Source organism: Clavelina lepadiformis, chromosome 8 (assembly GCF_947623445.1).
Source record: "Clavelina lepadiformis chromosome 8, kaClaLepa1.1, whole genome shotgun sequence".
NCBI lineage: Eukaryota > Metazoa > Chordata > Ascidiacea > Aplousobranchia > Clavelinidae > Clavelina > Clavelina lepadiformis.
Genome location: NC_135247.1, coordinates 1,548,038 through 1,568,172, shown reverse-complemented (window position 1 = coordinate 1,568,172; position 20,135 = coordinate 1,548,038). Strand labels below are relative to the sequence as shown.

General features: G+C 39.9%; 1 protein-coding gene across 1 annotated transcript; it reads left to right on the top strand.

The window, feature by feature from the left end:
• Positions 1 to 494: 494 nt before the first annotated feature.
• On the top strand, positions 495 to 18,208 carry LOC143469200 (uncharacterized). The gene is made up of 55 exons (XM_076966808.1): positions 495 to 673; positions 933 to 1,099; positions 1,260 to 1,387; positions 1,558 to 1,697; positions 2,026 to 2,131; positions 2,227 to 2,338; positions 2,818 to 2,903; positions 3,090 to 3,202; positions 3,328 to 3,463; positions 3,538 to 3,710; positions 3,947 to 4,081; positions 4,268 to 4,426; positions 4,712 to 4,912; positions 5,401 to 5,439; positions 5,534 to 5,604; positions 5,721 to 5,829; positions 6,136 to 6,279; positions 6,500 to 6,683; positions 6,859 to 6,985; positions 7,088 to 7,204; positions 7,448 to 7,585; positions 7,707 to 7,848; positions 8,062 to 8,175; positions 8,349 to 8,466; positions 8,694 to 8,842; positions 9,020 to 9,099; positions 9,214 to 9,330; positions 9,700 to 9,862; positions 9,988 to 10,106; positions 10,206 to 10,339; positions 10,422 to 10,462; positions 10,545 to 10,724; positions 10,792 to 10,910; positions 11,123 to 11,288; positions 11,354 to 11,481; positions 11,632 to 11,773; positions 11,857 to 12,045; positions 12,358 to 12,518; positions 12,618 to 12,837; positions 13,156 to 13,255; positions 13,366 to 13,510; positions 13,680 to 13,880; positions 14,015 to 14,111; positions 14,226 to 14,369; positions 14,463 to 14,590; positions 14,730 to 14,879; positions 14,983 to 15,223; positions 15,371 to 15,492; positions 15,575 to 15,708; positions 15,898 to 16,069; positions 16,161 to 16,335; positions 16,602 to 16,769; positions 16,926 to 17,078; positions 17,372 to 17,661; positions 17,736 to 18,208. Exons 1-55 carry the CDS (start codon positions 628 to 630, stop codon positions 17,760 to 17,762), a joined length of 7,560 nt encoding a protein of 2,519 aa, XP_076822923.1. The 5' UTR covers positions 495 to 627; the 3' UTR covers positions 17,763 to 18,208.
• The last annotated feature ends 1,927 nt before the right edge of the window (positions 18,209 to 20,135 follow it).

Genomic DNA, 20,135 nt, shown 5'->3' with positions numbered 1-20,135 from the left:
AAATCGTCACTCTTTTGACGTCACTGACTAAACAATTGTTAAGACCTGCGCCGTGAAAGACTGGCACCGCGCATTGATTAATGAGGTGAAATAATTAACTTTTTCGCATATTTCAAATTGCATTTGACAAGATAGGTGTTTGCGCAAACGTGCGTTACATAAATCCAGTGGTTGTAAAGCAAACATACCTTTGCTCACACAACACAAGGTGTTCATAGGCGCCAATTAAACGTCATTACAATAATTATTAACTTTTACAATATTGTGGCAATATGTGAAATGATCGACGCGTATTCATTAATTATTACGCTGCATCGGCAGGCACCCATCGACACCCCTTAATTGTTGTAGAGTTATTCTGGAAAACGCGATTGCACGTTCGTTTTCGAATAAGGCTCCGTAGTATTTTAACAAAGGGATGAGGGTTGTTTCTAACTCGAAACCGATATTTTTTTATAATTTTTTATTTCTTTACGTAATGTTTTTCTAGATTGTAAGGTTAGGTCAGAGAAACAAGGTTGTCCTGGTGCAGAAGCTATAACCTGGAAACTTTGAAGCATACGATATAATTGCTTGGCCGAAAGGCAGAGGAAATTATTCGAATTCGTGGAACGTCGAACAAAAAATATGATTTCCCGTTGTATATTTTTATTTGGATTTTTGTTTTTAAAAGGTAAGGGTTACCACATTTTTGTCGTAAATGCTACGCAAACAATAATTTGACTCTAACAACGATCTCTGTATAAGATACTACTATATACGTTTTTCTAAAAGTCATGGAAACTTGACATATTTTTGATCCATAATGCCTTTTTAAAGTCCGACGTAATATTTACTATTAAACTTAGCTGGCAGTTGAACAGTAAAGAAGAAAAACGCCCACGTGCGGAAGTACCACTTAAGTCGGAATTATTTTGTTTCTTCATTTGCAGCAAGTTGCCAGGATTGTCCGAACTTATGGGTTCCTCATGAAGACTTCTGTTACTATTTCTCCGATAACGCCATCGACCACGAAATCGGTATGACTTGGACCGAGGCAGAATCTTACTGCCAAGGTTTCGGCGGTCACCTGACGAGCTATGCCACGCCACAGGAAAGGGTAAGTGCCACACCGTGAGGGGATAAATTTTTGAAAACAACCAGTAATATTTCGATATATGTTGTTCCATGCTTTGCGAAGTTTAAGTCATTCTGCGTTGTTTGCCAGAACTCGTTTGCTCCATTTGTAACTGTTGAGATATGAACGTTGATTTTATTAGGACTGGGTTTACAATAGTTACCTCTCCAAGTGGCCTGATACTCATTGGTGGATTGGTCTCAACGACATTAAACAGGAGGGAACATTTGAGTGGAGCGATGGTACAACATACGAAGACACTTACGTATCGTAAGTAAAATTTTACTACTTTCGTTTGAATTTATGCTGCATACTTTTCGCACGTTTTTACTTGCAAGGTAAATTTTCCTGGAAAAATGATTGTTTTTTCTTCAAATAAAACGTGAATGGTGCTAGAAAGTACCATATGATATATATTTCCCAAAATTTTCAAAATTCAGCTTTTGGAAGCCTCAAGAACCGAGCAACTCGGGCAAAGAAGATTGCATTGAGGTCTGGGTACAACTGCCTCTCTATAAAGGCAGATGGAACGACAATCAGTGCGATAAAGTGAACCCGTTCGTCTGTAAAAAGCCCGTTGGTGAGTGAGATTTCTAATGCACAACTTGTGTGGTTAACGTTAGTTTACTTGTTAAAACAATTCATGTGATTTACAAAGAAATGTGACGCGTAAACTCACTTGTAAGGTTTAGTTCAATGTAACCTAATATCCGCCGCGTCAAACCAATCCAGGTTTAGTCATGATTTAAGACATATTCGAGACTAATTGTTTGCCACACTTAAATAATCTTAATTAACAGCGAATTGTTCAAACACATGACGAACTACACGATGATGAGAGTTTTGTGAAAACTTTTGGAACCGAACTCTTAGACTAATTTTAAAGATGTTTCTTGTAATTTTTCCAGGTACCCCGGTCGCAAGTTGTCCAGTTGGGTGGACGCAAAACGGCGAGAAATGTTACAAAGCCATTGACTCTGAAAGAAATTGGCAGGAGGCCAACAAGGATTGCAAGTAAAATAAATAACTAAAGTTCGCAATACGATTTTCGAAAAATCAGTTATATAATTAACTGATGTACTTTCTAAAGTAATGTATGACGTCATTAGGTTACAGGGTAGTGTGCTGGTGTCAGTCACTTCTGCAGATCAAGAGGCTTTTGTTGAAACGCTCATGACTCCCTACGCGAATTTTGACTTCTGGCTTGGATACTCTGATACGGTAATTGGCGTGGCTGCTACAGCTTTGTCAGCTTGCTTCAAGTTTAAGACTGGTTGGACTTTTTACAATAAAATAACCAGTATTTTACAGTCCATATGTTATTAATGTAAAATCAATGTCTATCCATTTCAATCAATATCAATCAATGTCAATCAATGTCAATCAATGTCAATCAATGTCAATCAATGTCAATCAATGTCAATCAATGTCAATCAATGTCAATCAATGTCAATCAATGTCAATCAATGTCAATCAATGTCAATCAATGTCAATCAATGTCAATCAATGTCAATCAATTTCAATCAATTTCAATCAATTTCAATCAATGTCAATCAATGTCAATCAATGTCAATCAATGTCAATCAATTTCAATCAATGTCAATCAATGTCAATCAATGTCAATCAGTTACAAAATGCATCATCAGGTGCTGATATCAATAATATATCACCAAGTATTTATTGAAATTTTATCCCTGTAGAACACCCCAGGAACCTTGCAGTGGGCCAATCCCGGCGTGACAAGCACTTCATATGATAACTGGGCCCCAAGTCAACCACCTACAGAGTAAGAATGACGAAATTATGACGTCAAGCTGTTGTTTATAGTAGTCGAATGTGTTGATCAAGCACCTGTAACTCTTTAGTACTACACTGAAGGACGAAATTAGCTATGCTTTTTGCCATAAGTAAAGAAAAAGTGTTGAAACAAATTCCAACTTCGCACATTTACTTGACCTTGTTTGTTTTGAAGTTTGCCTTATACTGGGAGCACTTGCGCGACTTTTGCTAACGGTCTAAGCTACCAGTGGAGCACGGGAAAATGCAGCCGGGAGTTGAAGTATATTTGCGAGCGAGGCCTAAGCAGTGAGTTGTGAACTGTGAGCTGAGATATTTTTCTCTCTGGTTATCGACTAACTATTGAGTTATTTAGCTATTAATTTATTTTGGGTTAGTAGAATTTTTATTGACTTTTGACTTATTTTGCATAGATCGCTGCCCACCTGGCTGGGTGTTGCTTGGTCAGAAATGCTACGAACTTGTCATCAACGAAAACCGCCTCCAAACCTGGCCTGCTGCCATGGAAACGTGCAAACTTGCCGGAGCAACGTTGTTGAAAATCGAAAGGTATAAACTAGCTGCAGCCCCTCATTTTGATATCAAAAACGCTTTGTGGCGTCACTATAATCTTTGTAACGCAGTGAAGAAGAGCAGACTTACATCGGAAGCGCGCTTGTGCAATACAAGGGAGCAGGTTACCAAGAGATTTGGCTTGGCGGCTCTGACTTTGCAAGAGATGAAACTTTCGCATGGGCCGATTCCACACCGATCAGTCAGTTTTACTGGGACGCAGGGATGCCTAACACTGTTTCCGGTGAGTTATGCTGCCTTTTTATCCTTGAGTTATGCTGCTGTATTCCAGTCTTACAATACAGAGAAGATTGATAAAAATATTTTAAATTTTCATTGTAAATTTGATGGCAAATGAGTAGAGCCCTTGTAGGTCGTAGTTTTCAAAAATCATTTAAAAAACCACAACGTTGCAATATTATGTTGATCCCAAATACTTTCACACAAACTCGTTAAAATACGTTACCTCCTATACAACAGGCCGGGAAGATTGTCTTAATCTTTACACGGGCAAAACCACCAACAACTGGGAAACGTCGAGTTGTTTTCACGAGAGACCGTTCATTTGCCAACTACCAGTCGGAGCCACCATCCCTAGTGCGCCAGTTATTTCAGGTAAACCGTTGCGTTGTAACGGTGTATGGCGTTTTCCAACTCCCCGCAACAAGGACATAAAGGGGCACCAAATTTCACTTTGGTGGCAGCATCGAGAGAAACAACAGTTGAAAAGTTGCCTTTTTTGTCTCTAATATGTGTTCGTGTTTTTACATTCCAAATTTTGTTTTGTTTTGCGTTTTAAAGTCGAAGGAAAATGCGACGACGGTTGGCGTCACTTTAATGGTTACTGTTACCTCATTGGCCCATCAGAAGAAACCCAGTCAACCGCGTCGAGCTATTGCACGAAGAATGGCGGAAACCTCGCCAGTATTTTAAATGCGGCAGAAGAGAGCTTTTTAGTCGGTAATTAACGTTTTCGATGCTTTGCTGTTTACAGATTTCTTTCTTGAAATGTTGAGACTTACTTTTATCTATATGATCCAGTAGGGTCCTGTGTGCTTCTAGGAGATCTTATAATATGACCCTAAATGACCCAACATGATCCTATACGATCTTATGTGATCCTATATCGTCGCTTTGAACTTTGCTTCATTTGCACATGCACGTTGAAATCAAGCTAAAGGTTGCAAAATTTGAACGCCTCTTGTTAAAACTACGCTGTATTGATATGTTTGATCTGTCTTCCAGGTTTAATTCAATCTGAAAGTTGGATCGGTCTCACTAAGAGTAGCAACAGCTACAGGTGGGTGGACAACCAGCAGGTTTCTTTCCAGAACTGGGCGAGTTCGGCTCCGAAAACAAACCAGTGCGTTTACTTGAGAGAAAGTGGAACTTGGATTGACGAAAATTGTAACATGGCCAAGTACTTCATTTGCAAAAAGACTGAAAGTAAGTGATTTTTTTCCTTTTATTTTAAAATTTATATCGCGCAGCGCGCAGTGGCTGTGTCAAAAGAAAAACAATGGCATCATTATTCGCTACCAACCGCGCGAGGCACGATCTGCTTGCGGACTGACATTTGGAGTTGTCTCTAAATGTTTGTGAAATCTTGTCATGTTTCGCCCACACGACGGATATATTCATTTATTGAAATGGTGGCTGTAGCTATTAGTCGGGAAGCATCTTTGTGTTTGGTTGTCAATAATTAATTAAATTTGCAACGCGTTTTTTTTTAGTAAAGTGGGTTACCGTTTGTCTAAACACATACCTAGGCGAAGTATTTTTATTCATGATCTGCAAACTTTCACAACAAGTTCCAATCATAGTCCTTCGCGTCAATATAGTCTACCACATAGATTTTTCTGTAAATAGCATTTTAATTAAAAATACGGTAAGTTGTAAGTTTTTTTAACCAAAACAATCTGTGTTTTTTTTAGTAAAAACAGCAGGGACGACAATTTCTCCGACCCCGGGAAGTAAGTGACGTCATTTGTGGTTAAAAGCCCATTCCTTTTATTCTTTTCCCATCTATTAAAAAATAATGGTTATTTTATTTTAATTTCACCAAAGATCCGGCGGACGCCGAAAAGTGCGGAGACAGCACATGGATATCCAACCCCGCTTCTACCCAATGCTACTTTGTAAGTCGGTTATTGATAGAGACAAACATTTTGATGTCTGATTCTAACTCATTACAACAAGCATAATCTATACGTCCTAGCTTTGATTGCGCATCAATAAACTTTTATGCGTCCAGTTAAACGCGGTTCAACTGAGGTCATGGAATGACGCCAGACACACCTGCCAAAGCATCGGTGGGGATTTGGCTTCGATCAACACCCCCGAAGAGCAAGCCTTTCTATTTGGTGAGTTTTTTTGGGATAAGACCAGTCATATTCTGTCACTGACATCATTAATATACAATGTACAGTAAATAGTGAAACGTTGGTGACAGGGTTTTGCTTTTTCGAAATTTGCAATAATTCAAAGCGCTTTCATCAGTCCCGGCAAATTATCTATTTAAATGTAAATAACCCTTAATGACTCGAAACTTTACAGCTGTAATGACACAAAAGATTTAATAAATTAAGAATTGATTAATAATAAGTCAAAGACAGAATTAAGCTTGGATTCACCTACCTACACTTTCAAGTTGAAATTTCTTCTTCCAGCTGCTACAACGCTACTTCCGACAGTGAGCGAGATGTGGATCGGTGGAAGCGACTGGAACGACTGGAACGACCTGGCGGGACTGGTGGCTAATGGCTGGGAATGGTCAGACGGCAGCCCGTTCAATTATCTGAATTGGAATGACGGTACGAGGAGTCCAATGTAGGCTTATTTAGATCTCTCATTTCATGATTTGATGAGTTTTGTGCCGATGTATTTTACTACCCCAGTTCCTTCATCATTCCTTGATATGCATGCGCGTGTAGCTTGCATAGAAAAAATGTAACTTACTCGTCGTGAAAGTTGTTGCTATATTTTTCAACGCCCGAAAAATGATTGACAACTTTTGAGGCGATTTTGCTTCAGGCGAACCGAACAACGCCGACACCGAAAATTGCGTTGAACTATATGTTTCATCTGGTCGCTGGAACGATCAAAGCTGTGAAGATTACCGGCATTTCATCTGCGAAAAGCAGGGGACCACCAGCTCGATTATCGGGGTTGATGTGGCAGATGATGACTGCAAGAGCAACGAGGCTTGCTGCTTTAAGTGAGAAAAGTTGCCGAACGTTTTGGAGAAAATTAAGTTATCCTGTATTTGAGCGCTTTTGCCATCACTGAAACATGTTTAACGGCGTAAAACTTTTTCTCAAATAACCCACAGTAAAATTAGGCAGTAGGTATAAAAAAAGCAACACAGGTTAAGTCTAATGTATGAATTTCAGGCATATTGGAGTTGAAAAAGGTGGCGTCTTAGATGACAGCGTATTAAGTGCCTCAACTGAAGCAGACGAAAATTTTAACGCCGCCAGAGGGCGTCTTAACACCCCTGCTGACGTCATTATAATCAATGTAATTGTCAAAATTACCATAAAGTTTTCTGTTTCTTTTTTGTTTTCAACTTGTTTTATGTATCTTCTTATGTTGTGTATTTCAACGTTTTTACACGCCTAGGATCAAATCAAAGTTGGAACTGGTCATGGCGCTTGGGAGCCAACAGGCTCCGATTCTGCACCGTGGCTTCAGGTGGATCTGCCACGTTACATGGAAATCAAAGGAATAATTACGCAGGTGATGAAATACTGATTTAGGGCCACTTCGTTTTTCTTTTAAACCTATTAGTTGCAAATCAACCAACGTAACATATAAATCTACTTTGTTCAATGTGTAAGATATCAAGGTTTGTGCTACTTATTCTTCCATGACGTATTAGTCGGCATTACAGTAATACAGGGCTTGAGCATTCTGCAGTGTATCGTTTGATAACTTGTACTAGTTTGTGTGTTGTGCTTAAACTTTGCGTAACTAACTCAGGGTCGGAATGGTATCATCCAATACTCAGAAAGGCAGTGGACCAAGAAATACAAGATCGGATACAGCCAAGATCAGCGCCATACTGGATCGCAAGTCATTGACTGGGAAATGCTCTCGGATGACGCAGGAAATCCCATTGTAAGCAGAGAAGTTGCGTCTTCTGTGGACGTCTTTCGCTTAAAGATTATTTTCAAATTTTACTCTTTTCTAGTACAAACCATTATGTATTCAAACTGATCGTAATAAGTGATTTTTGTAGATTTTTGACGGTAACAGTGACCAAGACACTCAGGTGACCAATCTTTTCCCTCGACCAATCATAGCCCGCCATCTAAGGTGCTATCCGGTTGAATGGAAGGACAGAGCCGCTCTCAGGATTGAATACATTGGATGTAAAGCATGTGAGTGGAAACAGTTACGAGCTTTAATTGTATTTAACCTGGTTTCTGACAGAGCCCTGGTATATTTATGCTAGCTTTTCATGTTTGCAGTCCTGCATATAAATGATCTTGTAACATTTCTAAACTCAACAAGCGCAACCCTCGTAATTAACAAAGTTTAAGCAACTAAAGTGTTTTTTCTAAGAATTTTTTTCTTTATGTCGTCAAACCCAGCCTGCTTGAACAAACTCGGAATGGACTCCGGGTACATCAAGGACAGCATGATCACTGCTTCCTCCTCTGCAAACGGCAAGAACCCCGTCCAAGCTAGAGCTCCAGTTGACAAAAGTTTGTCAAATAACTGACTTTAAAACATTAGCAAATGGTTTCGGCGTTTTACTTTTAATGATTTGGTTTCTATTTAAATAAAAGTTTCCAGTTTTCTTTGTATGAAAGATTTAAAAATATTTTGTGTCAAGCTTTGAAGCATTTTGACTGGTATTTTCCACGTCAACTTTCAGCTGATTGTTTAAGTTCGACATCTGACGATGGATCCAACTACCGGGGCTGGGTTGCGAAGACTGTCAGCGGGATAACTTGCCAGAGATGGGACTCCCAATCTCCTCATTCCCACCAAGTGTAGGTTGTTTAAAACTTATTAAACTAACGTACCTATTACAGACACAGCATTGTGTGTGTGCAGTGTGTGTGTAGACAGTGTACTTAAAAGCCAACCATTTAGCCTTGTATGGTGGTTTACCATATATGCAACAATATTTTCTCTTTCCAGTACTACACTGCTGTGAAAGAAATGTTTTGTAAGTGCTGATAAACTATTGAAAATATAATCTACTCAAACTCTACAGAACTTCCGAGACCAATCCTGACGCGGATCTTCGAAATAATTACTGTCGTACTCCCGATACGGGAGGCAACAGTCCTAAAGGCGGTCCTTGGTGCTACACGACTGACATTAAGGTTGAACAAGAGATTTGTCCTATCTCTATATGCCCAAGTAAATGTTTTATATATCGGTTGTACCAAGCCATGTTGTTTTACCCATTTGCAATTTATTGATAAGAAACTTTGAGATAAATATATTTTGGGTCGTACTTTCCAGTTTTTTTGGACTAGAACTTCTACTTAGTCCGTTTGATAATCAAAATTCAAATTTTTGCGTTTCGCCCCGCAGGCTACACACCAACCGGTTGGTCTCCGGCTCAAACCAACGACCAGCAATACGTGCAGGTCCAGTTTGAGGATTTTTACAAGGTGGGTGTCGCAATGAAAACTAGTTCGTCATAATCAGTGTTTTGTGGCAATTTTTTCCTCAAAAAGTTGTTCAGTAAGTTTTTCGTGGCATCAAAATGCGTTTTTCATTCAAAGGTGTCTGGCATTACTTTGTATGGGAGCACCTCCACCTACGTCAGCAGGTACGCGTTGTGGTTCAGTGACGACGGGATCAACTTTAAAACTTACAAAAATCAAATTGGCCAAGACCACGTGAGTTAACTGATTTTTAATTTACATCTCAAATGAAGGCAACGACTTAATTTTGAGTCACTAGGGTTTTGTTGGAAAGAAAAAACTTTCTTTAAAAAACAGCAAATGTTTTCATTTCTATAAATGTTAAGAAACCACAAAGAACAAATTTTCCTGTAATATTTCGAACTTTATTTCGCCCGAATTCTTACCATATTTTAACATTTCGTTCTGCCAAGTAATTTGCCTAAGCAATGCAATAATATTATTGAATTTCTGGATTAATTCTTTGATAAATATTTTCCATTTACTTGACAGAAGCATTAACTTGAACTTACCCCAAACACCTAACAACGTCATCTCAGACTTTTAACGATTTTAATGTTTCAGCTCTTCTACGGACTGGACGGAGTTGAAAGCGAATACACTGACATTTTGCGGGAACCGATCTCGACCAAATACGTGCGGGTCCAGCCCAAACAATGGGTCGGAGGTATCGTGATGCAGTTTGAAGTCCTCGGTTGTTACGTTGACGGCAGAATAACATGTGCAGGTAAATACGGAGCAGTTACGCAGAAACGATTTCGTCATAATTCTAACTGCGCTTAAATGACATCATAAATCATAGTATTACGCGTGAATCATGACATTGTTTATATATTAAATTTTGCCGAATAGATATCGGGTCTGATTTCAGTCCGGCAGATGGCAGCAGCTCGATTTTGATCGATTGTCCATCCGGCTGCGTTGAAGACACAAGCCAGGGCCTTGTCTATGGCACCGATGTCTACACAGAGGTACGTAGGTTATTGCAAACGTCATATGAATATGAAACATGATACTGCTCATATCTTGCTCATATCACGCACGGTTTACATCAGTTAGATGTCGTTTAGCATTCAGCGATCTGTCCAGCCGCTGTCCACGCGGGGCGCGTCACAAATAACCACGGTGGGACAGTTACTGTTGTAAAAACATCAGGCCAGACTGAATATCGGGGAAGTTACAAGAACGGAATCACCTCACTCGAGTGAGTTAATGAGACTCCGCTTGAGAGCTCGAACACTTCCTGCTTTCCCGGTTTTCAAACTTTTTCATTCTTTTAATTTCAGTTACGACGAATCTCACCTCTCGCTCACGTTTGACGGAAGTGGTGAGGATTTTTACGTCACCATCTAAATTGTGTCAAAATTTGGGATTTACTGCGTCATAGATTTTGATTTATTTTGCCGCAGTTTACCGATGCGACGATGGCTGGACGCCATGGAAAGATCATTGCTACTACCTCTCTCCGAAGAACGTCTTCAAGAACTGGCATGACGCGAGAGCCGACTGCATCAGCATGGGAGCCGATCTCAGCTCGATCCACAGCTCCGGGGAGAACGACTTCCACGAGTACATCATCACTCAAGGAGGTTTGCATTCTTACGTCATCATACAGTATGAAGTACATCGTACGTCAGTGAAACAATTCTGGTTCAGATCGGGGTCGAGATGTGTGGATTGGGATGAACGATCTGAGGACGCAGAATTACTACCAGTGGGCGGACGATACTGTTGTTGACATGACAAAGTGGAATGTCGGGGAACCTAACGGAGGGGTAAGAACACGGGGGAAGTAAGTTTTCGGGGGCGTTTGGGGAATAACCTAACCTTCCTTGCTCCACCAAGCGAAGCCACAGTATTTTCGCATTGAAACAATTTTTATTCCTGGGGAAATAGAACTCGCTAAAACTCGCTGGCTTTGTGCCTGTTGGTGCAATGTTTTAGGCCTCATTTTGAGTGAATGACTTTTTTACGATATTTGTCGTAGGGCGAACGTTGCGTGGAAATTTACCGTTTGTTTGGGTTCTGGAACGACAAGAAATGCGAGAGCGAGATTTCGTTCATCTGCAAGAAAGAAAAGCAATACTTGCCCCCGCTTGACCCCGAAGATGTGCCTGTTGACGAAGGTTGCGAGGCAGGATGGAGAGCTTATGGTATAATAAGGTTGCATATTTAAAAACAATGACACCGATTATCACGTAACAATAATTACTTTTAGGATCGTCATGTTACCAGACCAGTGACGACGAGTACATGTTTATTTACGCAAATCGACACTGTGAGGAAAAGAATGCTAAACTCGTCAGTGTCCATGATGACTATGAACAGGCTTTTATCCACTCTCTGGTACAAACTCATTTCCTATTTTTATTGCGTTACAATGCAGTTTCTCGTGATATTTGTATAGTGCAGCAATCGCTTTCTGTAGAGGCAGGTTACGTTAATGCAAGCAGTGTTCGATTGTTACGATGTATTTGCTGTTTATTCGAAATCTAGATAACAAATTCCTTGCCACCAAATCTGGGATACACGGCGTGGATCGGACTTTCAGCGAAAACTTTGGAAGACGGACAATTGATATACGAATGGGAAAGTGGAGAGTCGGTCACCTACACCCACTGGGATATCGATGAACCAGGTACTGATTTGATGCAGCGATATCATTTAATACGCCAGTCGCGATATTAAAGACCAGAAGGTTTAAAAGAAATCATTTTGCAGATGTTCGATTCTCGTGCGCCATCCCGTGGACGTACAAGGGCAACACTTACTACGGTTGCATCACTTTTGATCATCCAGCCAGGTTGGAGGACACGCCCTGGTGCAGCATCACTCCAGTCTATAAGGGCCAGTGGATCAACTGTGATACCGGATACGAATACGGGTGCACTTTCATGGACGATCAAACAGGTGAATGAAACAGTTAACCGGTCATCATATAGTTCAAGGTTTGCTTTTGTATGTCTGTTTTGGAAGTAAATTTTTCTTCTTAGCTCTTTAATTGGATAGTTTTTAATGAACACTATAGTATAATGTACGACTAGTCATTGCTGTTACAAAAATCATGATTGTACCTGCGATAAATCTCTCAACATAAAAGTGACACAATCTTGAACGTTGCCGCTGTAAATGCCATAATCATTTAGTGAAGTTAACTGGTTCCTGTTCGTCTTGTTTGCCTGAATCATTAAACAACTAGATTCTAACAATTGCCATCTCCAGGTTTTTGGCAAATCGACATCTGCGGCCAGAATCGTTATTACGTTTGCGAAAAAGACAGGAACGGTTTTACACAACCGGTTGATACCACACCTAGCACTTCGGGAACTTGCGATACGTCAAATGGTTGGGTTGGGGACACCAGGAGTGGTTATTGCTACCAGGTACGTCATTTACTACACTTACAGTAAAAGCCAGTTATCGTGTAGTTGATTTATTTAATTTACGGTTTTACACAAATCTAATTCGCTTGGTGACGTAAGATTCACGAATATTTGGACGACGATCGCGAGAAACGTCTGTCCTGGCCGGATGCCGTGGACTTCTGCCAAGCTCAAGGAGCTGATCTTGTTTCCATTCACAGTGAAGACGACATGATAATCATCTCTGACTTTGTGATGCAAAAACCGGTCTATTCTTACGTTTACTTTTGGCTTGGTTTGAACAACGTTGAACTAAGCCAAGGTTACCAGTGGACAGATGGTTAGTTATGCTTATTAGATGTACTGGTCGATCAATTCAACCAACGTACGGTTAAACCAAGGACACAGAAGTTGGTTGGGTTGTCTTGGGTTTAGTTGTCTTTGGTGATTGGTCTTGGGCTGAAGTTTTCCTGGATTTAATCGATCTGGAACCATTAGATTTGTGTATAATAGCCTAAACGCTCTGTGAGATGATTATTCATTCAACAAGTTTCTAAATCATTTAAGGTTTTATCGGTATTTATTACACTGAAAAGACCACGATTTGCCTCGGGATATTTCTGTTTGTGAAATGTGTGCTTTATTTATGTGCTTAAAGGTTCGCCTGTCGATTTCACGTACTGGAACAGTGGAGAGCCCAATAACCACCAAGGCCTCGAGAATTGCGTTGAGAGTCAATTATACGACCAATATTCGGGGTGAGGACGTTCATAAAGAATCGTTTATCTATGAATTGTCGCTCCCTCATATTTATAGCTTTTGTTGACTTTAGTAAACGTAAAAGGTTATTTTTCACTTCTACTTTCAGCTGGAATGATTTGAATTGTGACGCGACCCGTAATTATATTTGTAAAATCCGTAAAGACAAAAAACCTTCTTCTCCTCCTACTTTGCCGCCACCTGCCGGTAATGAAGATATCGCAGCGTGTGGCACCAGCCCAGACGGAACTTGGGTAAATAACTGGGTGCTAGTCAAGTGTAGAACCTCGAGTAATGTGAATTTTTTTTAAATTAAGTGCTTTTAGATAAACGTTTCTAAGTCATTTTAATTAAAAAGGGTAAAATCAACCGTTGCCTTTGCTACGGTCAGCAGATTATAAAACTTTTTGTTTTAAAATGCAGATTCGCTACCAAGTACCAGATACCGGCGACGACAAATGTTACATGTTCATCGACAACATAAATCACGGCTGGCAGTATGCTGAGAACGACTGTATTACGAAAGGTGGACATTTGGTGGCGATACAGAGCGCTGACGAGAATAGCTTCATCCTGTCGAGAGGTTATCAGACGACTGCGCAAGCTCTTTGGATTGGACTGAGGGTAATGGCTTACGAATGTATCATTGTGACGTTGGTTATATATTTATGGTATGATTCACGTGTTTGCTTAGAAAGACCTGATTCTTTGTTACTGTTTAAACTTAAAATCAACTTTTTTCATTGCATTCATAACAGAACTCTGGCGGAAGCGCTTTCTACTGGGCAGATGGTTCCCCATATGTTTACACAAATTGGTCGCCAGGAGAACCAAACAACTACTACGACAGCGAAGGTAGATTGTTGCACAACTTGCTTTTTGACAATAAAGCTCTGTCGGTGTGCTTAATCTATGCGTCCAAGTTGGAGGGTAAAACTCTGAAACTCTACGTCATCGTCTTCATCACAGGTTGCGTCACCATATCACCGGACGGCGGATTATGGAATGACGACAATTGCGGTAGAACGTTCGGGTATGTTTGTGAAAAGATTATTGGCTCCACTGGAGGTCAAGTTGATCCAACCCCCCAGGCTACTGGAAACTGCCCAACAGGTGACGATTTTCTGCTTGTGGACACGTCATCATGCAATGTAAAACGTCAGAGATTGCTTATGAGTTGTTATATATGAAGTAACTGCCATATAGGTTTTTCACCGTATGGAAACAACTGCTACGTCACTGGAGGTGAAAAGACATACACATGGGAAACAGCGCGGGAATGGTGCAAGAACAACTCCGCTGAACTCGTTGTCATTGGCAACGAATACGAGCAGGTTAGAACATCAGTCGTTTGTTATTATGGGATATAGATTTTACATTAACTACAAGAAATTTACAGCAAACTGAGTTGTACACGCGCAAGAACTTAACTAAATTTGCGTTTTGCATTCAACGTCTGTTCATCTGTTACAGTCTTTTCTCAACAACTATCTCTACGAGAAAGGATCCACGTTTTGGATTGGTCTGAGTGACCGTTTTACAGGTAGCGGTCAGTTCGTGTGGATTGACCAATCAGAAGTCGCCTATACCAACTGGGCTCCTGGCGAACCTGATGGATCTTACGTGAGTAATTCATAGAAGCCGTACATATCAAAGCAACGATTTATTATTAACCATTTAAATTTTCTCTTAACTGTTGTCATGTTGAACTATATTTTCTGCGCAGGAAGGATGCGCGGTGGTATCACCTAGCAATGATGGTTACTGGGCCGACGCCGACTGTTACGGTTACAACCAGTTCGTTTGTTCCGTGAGAAAATCGACTTCGAACCCGGCCCCTCCTAACACCCAGAGTCCTATAGGATGCAAAAATGGATACTTGTCGTCAACACACGAAGAAGCGTGCTACAAACTGATGGATGTAGCCATGAGTTGGGACGATGCAAGGAAAGCCTGTCAAGCTGAAGGTTTAATTCTTGTTATAATTCTTAAGCTTGAACGCCTGTTGAGATGCTTTAGTCAGTAACAAATGAGTAATAACAGGAAGTAGCAAATCTGCTTTTATTGTTATAAGATATTTTTAGTTCTATACTGGCTGGATTATACTTCCACAGGCTCCAAAACCGATTTGGTGAGCGTCACCGAGATTTACGACAATGACCTCATTAAAAGCTGGTTCTGGCGTGACATCACATCCGGAGACAGCATGTGGCTCGGAATGAGCTTTGTCGTCGTGGTAAATTTCGAGAATTACTTCTTTTAAAAGTGCTTAGCAATGTAGCACTGGGTTTTAGTTACCAATGCATTTGAAACTGCAGACCTCAGCTAACGGCGCCACAAGTGTACAGTTTACATGGGCAGATGGGTGGCCTACCTCATACACAAACTGGGCCTTGAATGAACCGAGCACTGACGCCACAGACTTCGGCAGCGGTTGCGTGTTGATGAACCGGTAAGGTCCGAGTATACCGACCGAACCCTTTGATTAATAAAAAGTTTATCTTCCACTTGTCTCTTGTATTTGTTCTAACTTACGTATGAGTCCCAACAGTTAACCCAACACTTCCCAGCACTCTCACGTTAAAGCCTGGTTTTGTCAAAGTAGGCTAAAAACATTTTTTTTCTTATTTTCTCTATCCAGGGATGGGAGTTGGTCTGCAGTCCCTACCACAGGCACCGGAGCATCTTGCGCTACATCTTTGCCCTTTGTCTGCAAGCAAACACTTGGTACAATTCCAACGACTCCTGTGCCTGGTACCGGTACCTGTGATCCTGGGTTCTTTGCGTACGGCGACTACTGCTATCTCATCAATGTAATTTTCTGTTTTAAAAATCAAAGCTTTTAAATATAGATATCAAATAAAGCAAGATTTTAGAAAACTATTAGGCCTAATACTTTCATAGTTTGGAACGACTGATGCCACATCGCGTTCTTGGTTCGAGTCTGCCATCCAGTGTGAAGAAAGGGGAGCCGCCCTTGCGAGTTTCCACAACATTGAAGAAGTGCAAGCTGTGATTGGTACCATTGGCTCCACCACATCTCACAATCTATTCATTGGGATGTCTAGCAATGGATTTGGTAAAATGCGTTTCATATAGTTTTGTTTCTCTCAATATCAGTTTGTATTTTTTGAGGAACGAATTTACGAGTTTACAAAGATTCTTAGGAAACAATTTTTTTTATGTATTTTCATCTTTACTTGAAAAAGCTTTTCAGAAAAATACAATAACCAACAGTTGATACTAGTGTTGAACGTTATAAGTTGCAGCGTCTATTTGGTATTAAAGAACCTATGTTCATAACATCAATTACTTCAGGTTACATTGTCTTACTTATTTCAATAGACGGCTGGCAGTGGAAAGATGGCACAGCGGCTGATTTCTTCAACTGGGGAAATAACGAACCAAACGGCCAGGATGGAGAGGAGTGCGTTGAAATGTATCCATGGGATGGAACCTGGAACGATGTTAGTTGCTACGAAGACCGAGGTTACGTTTGCAGAACTACTCAAGGTGAGTGAAGTAGGAATGTCATTACTAAGCTAACATTGCAAGAATTTTATAGATTTTGTAAATTCTCACTCTCATGAAATAACCAAGAACAAACTGCTTGACATACAAATGATGTGATAGATGTACCGGCTTTTCATAATTCGGTTATTTTACCAGGAAACACCAAATGCAGTGTCGCCAATGTCAACAGATACGATTGCGGATATGAAGGAATCGACGAATACCAATGTGTTTCTCGGCGTGGTTGCTGCTTCGATGCAAGTTTTGTCAGCGTCCAATACAACATCAGTGGTTGTTATTACCCTGAAGGTATAGGCATATCAACAAATAGCTTGTTTTTTACGAAACGTAGTATCATATACCTGTTTGAAATGTAACTTATGAGTGGAAACTCTTAGAAAATAACATGATGTGGTTATAACAGCTAAAGCCTGTAGACTCATAATAGAACGCACTTTTGCGACGTGAATAACTGACTAGTCTCAGTCTTTCATGAACTCAAATAACCCATATAAAGACGGCAATGCATTTCCGAATGCAGCAATGTTACAAGTGCTAGAACGTTCACTATGTTTGGCTTAATTAAACCGACTTTATTTTAGGAACCATTATTGGTCCTTCCGGACTACCGGTCACGGTAAACCCTTCCAAAGAACCGGTAACTGGCAATGGTTTATCTGCTGGTGCCATCGTTGGAATAGTCATCGGCGTGCTTGTCGTGATTGTTCTTATTGCCGGAGGAGTCTATTTCTTCAGGGGATCGTCCGGTAAGAGTATGCCGAGCGTGAGCATGCCATCCTTCACAATGCCCAACTTCACTTCCTCAACAAAGAGCCCTTCCAGCAATGCCGAGACCTCCAAAGGATTCGACAATCCCATGGCTTTGGGTGATGTAAGTGATACTTGATTGTTTATCAACAAACATAATTTTAACGCAGTATGTTACTAATCATTGTTATATTTCAGAATGGGGAATTTCATTCCGTGGCATAAAACTGACAAGAATATTCTCTATCGTACATAACTGTGTCCATGTTTTCTTAGCGTCCAAAATTCTTCGATTATTTTGTCTATTTTTCAACCGCCTGTGTGTTGTATCTGCTCATAGCACCGTTGTGACAGTCTATGCAATAATTGACCTATTTTTTAAATAAGTTGAACGAGTTCTTAATCAGATTATTTTGTGACAAGTGCATTATCTTTTTTTGTGCAATATTTGAAGAAAAATTGATATGTTGCTAATAAATTCAAATAAAATTTCGGTAACACTTATACTTTTTCTTATTTTAAGTAATGAAAAATTTGATATGTTTGGTCTTTGCGTTCAGTGCGACTTAGTTTTTGTTTGAAAAGCGTTTTATAAGATGTTTAAAATGGGAATTGTTTGAAGGGAATTTACCCCAGGTGATTTCTCAATCCAATAAACGCTTTTTATCTGTTTGAGTTGTTTTGAAGAGGCGTAGATAAGAGTGGAATATTTTGTTTTTTTTACTTTTGCGCTACTCTATTCAAGACCACAGTTCATCAATGTTTTAGTATCGGGTACAGGCTAGTTATGTTCTCAGATTTTCATAAAATTTGAGACTAGACAAACTTTGAAACTTAGCTTGATTTCAGGATTCGGTATGTGTACATCAAATACGCGAGACTGGAAAGCACGACCCATTCTGGCGAGATCTCGTAGGTGCAGGACGGTCAAAATCGGAGCGACCGAGTGCAAAATGGTGTACTAGGCAGCTATGTTGATACATTTTGCAGTCAACTCTAGCTTAAACACAAAATCATTGTGCATGCAATCTTTCTCCACGGTAATTATGTGTGCTCTTTAAAATGAACATTCGGTTGCACCCAGCACAATTTTGAAAAATCTTGAGGGTTCAGCCTGTATGGAAAGTTTGGACTTTCGCAGGGAGATTTTCGCCGAAAAAATTAGTGTACATGTTTTACCACGCACCAGTAGGTCTGTATTTCATGGCAGGATTCGCCGAGATCTCGGTTATGCAGACCCGGTAACTCAAGTGTACAGATGTGCAGCAGCTAGCAAAAGTTCACCTACTGAGTAGTAAACAGCCTATAGCAGTAGGGTGTTATTTGAAAACAGCAGGCTGATGTACAACAATCATACATAACACTACATGCAGGGTGCTACTCAAAAATATCATGCTGCAATTTGTCACGAGAAAATTTTAGCACATGCTTAGTTAAAACTGCTATTGGAAATTTAGCCAATTATGTCTAATTAGATGAAGCCACTCGTACACATTTGTCACGCTTAGATTATTCTAATTATTTTTCAACGTTGTGCTTGGAACTTTTTCCCTGCTATGATTATGTCCTTACTTGGTGTTTTATGCGAAGTAAGCATTGAGGCGTTTGCTTTACTACGTACTACAAACGTTACAGTTGTATTTTACAATTATATAACAATTGAACAAATCACCGATTAGAGGATAAGTTTAGATTAAATTTAATTAAATTAAGTTTAACTTGGCAGCTATTTATTATGTGCATGCGTGCAGAAAGTTTGCTTGGAATTTATCTCAAGTGTGCAGCTGCCACAAAATACAGACCGGCGCGCCAGTATTAAGTCGTAATAATAAGTATTAAGTCAGTAGTAGTCTAATTGTTTTTCACTGCAACTAGTTCTTATTTCATTATTTAAATGAATGGAGCCAATTGAAAAGCAATTAACTTCGCCTTGATTAGGCTATTTGTGCCACTGTCAAGTTACAACTGGCAAAAGAGGATTTCACTGCACTTGCAATCGTTTTATGCATACTTTTTCACACATGAATTTGTTACACCATGCCAGAAAGGCTAAAGTTAATTTTTATGTCAATGGCCTAACGATATTTGCTCTTACGCCACGCCAGCATAAAGATTTTCTATGCATGGTTTGCAGTTGCAATGCTTTCCACTATGACTAGTATGCACATGATAAAGCTAGAATTAATATAAAAATGTAAAGATTTTTTCAAAATAAAAAAATTGATGTTTTTCTCATACCTTTGAACTTTACAGAGTAGCCAATAGTCAATCAGTCTTAGTCTGGTAGGTTACGTCGATAATAGAAATGATGGCAACTCTGCACGTATTAGAATCTTGCCCTTGCACAGCAAACTTTTTAATTGTTACATCGATTGATGGTAAATAAACAAAGAATTTGAGGTTTCTGTGCATGTCATCATGCCAAAATGTTTGTCTTTGCACGCATTATTTCCAGTCGAAAACTGCCATGTTTTACAGTTGGGCCTACCTCCAGACTGCAGGGTATGGCCGTTTTCAGCAAAATCTTGTGTGTGTCAATTAACCAAAAATGAAAAGTGTAGGTGTGCAAAAAAGATCGTATGACCTGAAAAGGTGCAC

Excerpts from the sequence above, each read along its gene's own strand:
- LOC143469200 (XM_076966808.1), top strand. The coding sequence starts at position 628 with ATGATTTCCCGTTGTATATTTTTATTTGGATTTTTGTTTTTAAAAG. Across the intron at positions 13,511-13,679 it reads CCAGCCCAGACGGAACTTGG|ATTCGCTACCAAGTACCAGA; the intron begins GTAAATAACTGG and ends TTTAAAATGCAG. Across the intron at positions 17,662-17,735 it reads ATCCCATGGCTTTGGGTGAT|AATGGGGAATTTCATTCCGT; the intron begins GTAAGTGATACT and ends GTTATATTTCAG.